At 43.2% G+C, this 7,796-nt stretch overlaps 1 protein-coding gene across 1 annotated transcript; it reads left to right on the forward strand.

Annotated features, from left to right (window-relative positions):
- Nucleotides 1-3,905: 3,905 nt before the first annotated feature.
- Nucleotides 3,906-4,862, forward strand: LOC102874218 (mas-related G-protein coupled receptor member D-like). The gene has a single exon (XM_006893387.1). It carries the CDS (start codon nt 3,906-3,908, stop codon nt 4,860-4,862), a length of 957 nt encoding a protein of 318 aa, XP_006893449.1.
- Nucleotides 4,863-7,796: the final 2,934 nt, after the last annotated feature.

The raw sequence follows: 7,796 nt of genomic DNA on the forward strand, positions 1-7,796 counted from the left end.
ACATGTGATACCATCTCATCCTGGGATAGGATGGTGGCCCCTCAGAGAAGACTCTGTGACTCCGAGAGGTGGCCCGATCTGGACTGTTATCCACTACACAAGAAAAACACTGTAAAACTGAAACAAGACCCATCCCATGCCCAGTAAACAGTATTTTTATCTGGAATATACACCAGAAAACCTCATCCTGTGATCAGGTAGATGTAATCATAATGGCTTCCTTGACTGAAACGGCTCTTCCTTCTCCAGCTCCACTTAGTCCCCAGGCCCCATCTGCTAATGATTGGACGCCTCCTTTACTCTCCCACGAGGGCTGTGCAAAGTAAGGCCATTCTGGACTCTCTTGTGTTCCAACGTTTCTCTGCACCCTCCACTCCCCAGACAGGCTGCGAGCTCAGGTCCATTAGTTCTCAGTCCCATAGGAGGCTTCTCCACTTATACTCCCTCTCCCTGTATTTATACCCCATGTACCACTTTCATTTCAGTAGAGTCAACCAAGATTCTCTGGTCCTGGAGACAGACCTCAAAGGTATAGAAGAAACCCAGGGAAGTCTTGGCCAGGGACTGACTAGCACAGGACTTAGGATGTACTGTGCTGTGTTGGGCCCTGGAGGTAAAGTCTCCAACAGGGGTTAGAAGACTAACACCGAGGTGAAGATCAAGTGACCTAGAGCAGGTAAGTAGCAGAGTTCCTGGGAGGATGGTCCAGCCAAGAGAAAGTGAGCCCTATCTCTGTTTGTTTGGGTAGGAGAGCAGGTGGTAACAGCAGGTGCGTTAAAAGTTGGTAACTCAGGTGAGCATTCCTGCTCTTTCAGGTGCAACCTGGTAAGCTAAGGAGCTTCCCCCAGACCTTGTCTTCTAAATAACGCAGGTAAAAAAATCCCACCTCACAGTGCTAGAGACAAGACTGTTTCTACTAGTTAAGTGCCTGGCACATACACAGTATCAGTCGGCTCTGGCAGAAGGTACAGGGGAGGCCACCCTGGTCTGAGGAACAAAATTTGTGGAGGTCTCACCCTCAGATGGGGCATGAGGGCATCAGTTATCCTCAATCCTGCAAGAGGACCTTATTAATGTTCCACTCTGTGGTCTCCATCATCTACGGAAAACTAACATCAAAATCAGGAAGGACTAGAACGTTTCCCTCTTGCCAAGGCATAAGAAGCAGTCAGTGTGTTTCCAGGGGTTCAAGAAAACTAATGTCTAGCATGAAGGATGGTTATGTCCCTTCCTGACATCCCTAAAGCCTTCTTCCTCATTGGTTATCTGGGAAGGCACATAAGAAGAGTCAGGAATTTGCAAAGAAGTGGGTTGGGAGTGAAAGGAGAAGCGTAAGCTTCAAGGTCAGAGCCTTTCATCCAAGGAGTCCAAACTGGTATGAGGATGGAGGGATCCACAGGACTGAGAAGTGTCTCTGTCCTCTGTATGTCGGTCTGCCAGGCATGCAACAAATAGCTCTGACATCAGTACAACAGAGCATGGACACAGCTGATTCTTATGCTGTGTGGCCTCCCCTTGCGAAGAGAGACTTCAAAGGAGCTGAGCTACAGTAGAGCACTAAACCTAGAGGGTCGCTCAAGTCTTAATAAGTTCCAAGTATATGTCAAGCTGACACAGGAGTGTTTGTGATCCATACCCCAATTCAACCAGGCCTTCTGAGAAGCCAGACAGTAAAAAAGAACTGTGATGACTCTTGACAAGATCTGTGCACCATTATTAGGGAATATTCGCTATTATTACAGATTCTCACAGATCATTATTTCATTTCTGTGGAGCTCACAGATAGTCTCTTCTTTACACTCCCTCTGGTCTTGTATGCATACAATCCTCCCCTTTTTCTTGTCAGTGAGAGCTCGGGAGCCGAAGTACTTTTCTCTGCTTACTTTCTTGATCCCAAATGTTCTCTTCTGCAGTCTAGATTCCCTGAGAACCCCAGTTCCTCTCGGAACTTTACCTGAATGGTCTCTGAGTCTGCCCTGCACTTCCTCAAGGAATGTGCCATGCAGATTTCCCTCTTCCCTAAGTAGCTTTCTTTGTACACACATGTTCTTTGTTATGGTTGTTGTTAGATGCCCTAGAGTTGGGTGGGAGCCATAGTGACCCTATGAACAACAGATCTAACCTTGTCCTATCCTATGCCATCCTCACAATCTCTGACTTACTGAACTCCTTGCTGCAGCCACTGCGTAAACCCATCTGGTCTTCTTCCCTTTCGTTGACCATCTTTGCACGTATGATGTCCCTCTCCATTGAGTAGACTCTTTTAGCAACACTCCTGAAGGATGTTAGACAGAGTCTTATCATCCTTGCCTCCAGAAAGCACTATAGCGGCACTTTCTCCAAGACATATCTTCATTCTTTTGACAGTCCGTGGGATATTCAGTACTCTTCTCCAACACCACAACTCAAAGGCACCAATTCTTCTGTCCAGCTCGTAAGTGATTGAAAAGATCATGGCCTAAATTAGCCACACGTTACTCCTCGAACTGACATTATTGCTTCTCATTCATTTGGAGAGGTCCCTGACTGCAGACTTTCCCAGTCCAATCCATCTCCTGATCTCCTGACTGCTAGTACCAAGGATATATTGATTGTGGATCCAAATAAGACGAAGTTGTTGATAGGTTCAATCTTTTCCTGTATTATTATGTTGACTAATTGGTCCAGTGATGAAAACTTTTCTTGACATTAAGAGGCAATACATATTGAAACTTTGATAATCTTTGATCTTCTGCAACAAACACTTCAAGTCCTCCTCACTTTAAGCAAGCAAGATTGTGTTATCTGCATAACATACCTTATTCATGAGTCTTCCTCTGATCCTGATGCCACACTCTTATTACTAGAGTCCAACGTCTCGAATAACTTGATCAGCATACAAATTGAATGCTGTTGTTGTTAGGCGCCATCAAGTTGAGTTCTACTCATAGTGACCCTATGAACAACAGGCCTGAATCCAGTCATATCCTGTATCATATTCTGGCCCACTTGAGCCCATTGCTCTAGTCACTGAGTTAACCCATCTGCTTGGGAGGTTTCCTCTGTTTTACTGCCCATGGAACCCAATTTGCATTTCTTAAAATTTTCAACTACGTGATGTTCTTTCGCTCTGATCAGAATTGTGATATTATTCATTCTACTCTTTGCTCTTGGTAACTAATTTTTAAAAGAGTACACCACTGAACAATGATTTTTTTAAGATTGTAAGAGAAAAAAATTAATATTTGCCAACATGAAAATAAAACATATAAAATAAAATAAAAGCCAACAATTCTTCATAATTTGAGAAATAATTAGAAGACTAAAAATAAAAGACCTGGTTTTGATTGTTTTTGGTCAAACATTCTTCTAAGTGGTATAGACCTGGTGTGCCCACTTGCTGTACAGAGGTAACTCGTGGTTGCTGTGATGCTAAACACTGTGACACTGATGTGTCAAATGCAATAATGGTTACCCATGGTGGACAGTGTTTGGTGGAGCTCCCAGAGTAAAGTAAAACAAGCTGGGAATCAGGAGTGACATCCACTTCCGAAATAGCTTGTCTCTGGAAACCCTATGAACCTGGAGAGAGGATGAAAGCTATACAAGTATTCAGGTCTTTCGTTCATAGGGTAACTATGAGTTGTCTCTGACTCAACAGCACTTTACAACAACAACAAAAATAAAAGAGTATCTCTAACATGATGAAAGGTCTCTACAAAGCCCAAATCTGTAACAATGGGTGTGGTGGCAGAGGCAGGCTGAATGCAGGCAGGGCTGTAGGCATGGTGCGCTTCTCCTGGTCAGGCTCAGCTACTGAAAGTACCTGTACTGAGAGGAACAAAGGAGATAACTTGGGTAGATTCAGAAACAGCCTGGGTCATGCAATGTAGATACTCATGATGGTTTGTATTTCTTCCATAGGGATGACCTCAGTGCAGAATAGAAACAGTCCAGACTCACCCCTAAACAGCACCTCAGTCACGTTCCTAGTTCTCCAGATCCTGGCCTTTCTCATCTCCCTGTGTGGGATGGTGGGCAATGGTGTGGTGGTCTGGTTGCTGGCCTTCCGCGTGCAGAGGAACCCCTTCTCTGTCTACGTCCTCAACCTGGCGGTGGCTGACTTCCTCTTCCTCCTCTGCCTGGCACTTATGATATATACAATGGACTTCCTCCAGAACAGAGAAATGCACTATGTCTTCTACTCCGTGACATACTTTGCATACATTACAAGCCTGAGCCTGCTGACCGTCATCAGCGTCCAGCGCTGTCTCTCCGTCCTCTTCCCCATCTGGTGCAAGGTCCACAGGCCCCGACACCTGTCCACCGTGGTGTGCACTCTGGTCTGGGGGCTGGCCCTTCTGATGATCACACTGCTCATTTATTTCTTATACACAGAGGTATATGGAGATGATCAAGATTATGAAAATATGTTAACCTTCCTGATCATTCTCTTGCTGGGGCTCTTCATGCCCATTATGATCCTCTCCAGCGTGGTCATCTTTATACAGATCCAGAGAAGACCCCGCGCGTGGCGCCAGCGGTCCTCGAGGCTGTTCGTAATCATTCTGGTCTCAGTCCTGGTTTTCCTGGTCTGCGCTCTTCCCCTTGGCATCTTCTGGACCCTGACGCCCTTGTTCAAAGTACAGGAGTATGAGTATCATCTGTTTAAGAATTTGACAAGACTCACCTCATCCCTGAGCAGTAGTGCTAACCCCTTAATCTACTTCCTAGTGGGTAGAGGGAGGAAGAGCAGCTTGTGGGAGCCCCTGAGGGCTGTACTTAGCAGGGCATTGCAGGAGGAGCCCGAGCTGGGGGGCAAAGAGATGCCTTCCACAAATACCAATGAGGTGGAGTCCACAAACCATCCATGCACGGTTTGAATTCTGCCCAGGTGAATTCTGACCCAGATTAGTATGTAAGAAGCTAGCTGCTTGTCTCTTCCTGCATTGGTTCTCATGTGAACAAAAGCTAGTGGCCAAGGCTTTGGAATAATTTGATTGAGAAGCATCGCTTACACCTGTGTGACTCCTTATGCCTCTTACTCTCAGAGAGGTTCAGGCCCAACGCACACAACTGAGGAATGGAAGACGTAATCCCTGTCATGTGACTATCAAGTCACTCACTGGAGAAGGCAAACATTCTTGTGCCCAAAGCAGTGACTATGTGACAAACTGGTGCAGAGAGCTGGGAACAACAGAGACGTTTTTCTTTGGGGAGAAGTGGTCACAAAATTATTACCACTGCCTACTTCTTCTACGCCATCCCTTCCTCCATCTCACTCCACCTTCGTTCTGATGGCATCGATGTGATCGCTAGTATGGGGGGACTTGGTTAAGGATCACAGGAGTTGGAGATTCTTGTGACAAGAATGAGTGGGGTATATATCCAAAGTTGACACCAGTTTCTTGTACAGTTAGGCTCTGGCTGATAATCTCAATTTGGAGTGGTTTCCAGAAACGCTCTTTCCATTCTCGTCAAAGTACAGGGCTGCAAGCTGTCACAAGATAGGAACATGTCCTACGTCTTACAGTGTGAGTCACTGCAAGTATATGGATAGTGAGCAGTGGAGGCAGGACAGTGGAAGGAAACTGGAAATACTGAACTCAACGCTAGCCGGAGAAGAACCCTTCCAGCCCTCAGATGTGTGGACAGTTGAGTCTCCTCGGGGTCAAGATTGCACAGAACTTTTCACATCCTACGAATATACAAGAGCAGGCCACATGGAGGGTAAAATATGTACGTGATTTTTTATTTTAGATAGAGATGTGGAAAATATAGTCATCTCAGATTTTCTGTTTTGTAGAGACAATTCTGAGCTGACTAAAACAGCTGTATGTAAACTTGTAGGATTTAGCTTCCCAACTATGAATATTTTCAACAAATCCATTGAACAAGGCCTTACCAAATTATCTGTTATTCTCTATGAACAAATACATACAAAATTAGAGAAAATATGATAAATGTTCATTAAACAGTCAAAAAAGAATATTGCTAATACTTTATGAAGTTAATAGTATCCATTGTTTTGCAAAAAAGGAATAATTTCTTGGGTTTAGCCTCTAAGTAAACAATTGTTGTTTTAATTACTTTTCATTTGTAATCTTGTTTTTCTTTTAAGATGACCCCAGATGTTTTATACACTCTGACCCTTCTACCCCAGGACAGATATGGAGTGGCCAGCACTCTGGGCACTGTGGAGCACTGGAGCAAGCGTCTCTTAGTTAATGACCATTATGGTTTTTTCTTTCCTTTTAGTTAATGAGGGGGAAATGCTTTGAACTTAAAAGTGCTATACAATGTAAACGGACTGTGCTTTGGGGTGGGTATTTTGCGGTGTTTTTTTCTAGTGAAAATATTTCTTTTGCTCTCATCCCAGTTCCTCTGCCAGTTTATTGCTAAAGAATAGATATAAAAATATGAGCTAACTCTACTCTCTTCTTTAAAAAAATATAATATCTATCATCTATTTCAATGTACTTTGTAAAGCTTTATTCTTTTATTTTTATTTATTCCTCTTTGGTTCCTTGCTCCCTTATTCTCATCTCTGTTAACCCTTCAGGATTGAGTCTTTCTGTATATCAATCATTTTCTGATTATTTATATGAAAGGTCGTTTATCATAATCATTCTTTTGTGACTTATATCGGTTTGCATAGTTTGTCCTAATTTCAATGTTGTACGTTACCGTGTTCATTCTTGACTGTATTTTAGTGATGCATAGTGCTTCCCTACGTGAATGCACCACAGATTCTTTACCCACTAGTCCTCTGGTTGGTACTTGAGCCGTATCCAACTCTTTGGTATTAAAAATAGTGCTGCCAATAAAGTGGTTCTTGATCCTTTGCTGATTTGTCCTTTGTTACTTTTTAAAAAACTACTTAATTGTAAATGTAATTAATGAGTTCAGTGAGGTCATTGCAACAGAACACCAAAACCATCAGAAAAATAGGGAGTGTCTTAGTGGGACTGCTGGTATCAGATTAATATGATATCTCTTATTCTAGGACCCCCTGAATCTAGTTTGAAATTCTGACAATTTCATCATCTACAACTTTAATTCCTTTTTTCATTGTCTGCAGCTAGATATTGCAAAAGTTAAAAAAAAAAAGACAAAACTTTTGAAGGGAAAGTCTGTGGTTTCCCCATGAGAGTAGGGAATCTAATGAGAAACCAAAGCTTATGTCTACAATCTAGATACTTCCATTTTGTTGCTTAGTTGTTCGTGGTTTTCTTTTTAATGAAGAGATGGATTAAAACACCTAATAAAAAGATACTTTACTTAGGAAAAAATAGATCCATAAAATCCTCTTGCTGTTTAGATAAAGGCCAGCATAAATGGGGTGGAATCTGGTTGTCAAGCAGGCGGCTTAGCCAACGACACACTGGTCAGGAGGGGTTGTGGAACAACAGTTCTGAACCTTACCGTCTATTCCTCCGTCTTGACCTTCTCTGATATGTTTGAGCCCGTTATTTCAGTTACTGTGTCAATCCATCTCATTTGGGGTCTTCCTTCCTCTCTTTCTCTGACCCTCTGCTTTTCCCACCATGATGTCTTTTTCTGAGGACATCATGACAACAGTCTAAAATATACAAGATGAAGTTGACCATCCTCGCGTCAATGGTGGACCCTGGTTGCCCTTGGAGGAAGTGCAAACAGATTTGTTTGTTTTTTTGGCGACCCATGAAATACCCAGTTCTCTTCTCCACAACTCTAAAGCAGCAATCCTTCTTCTGTCACCCTTATTCATCGTCAACTTTCAGTTGCAGAGGAAGCAACTGAAAACACCACCACTTGGAACGTGTCTTTATACTTAG

This window comes from Elephantulus edwardii, unplaced genomic scaffold, assembly GCF_000299155.1.
Source record: "Elephantulus edwardii isolate Elephantulus edwardi_28Jun2011 unplaced genomic scaffold, EleEdw1.0 scaffold00126, whole genome shotgun sequence".
In the NCBI taxonomy this organism is placed as follows: domain Eukaryota; kingdom Metazoa; phylum Chordata; class Mammalia; order Macroscelidea; family Macroscelididae; genus Elephantulus; species Elephantulus edwardii.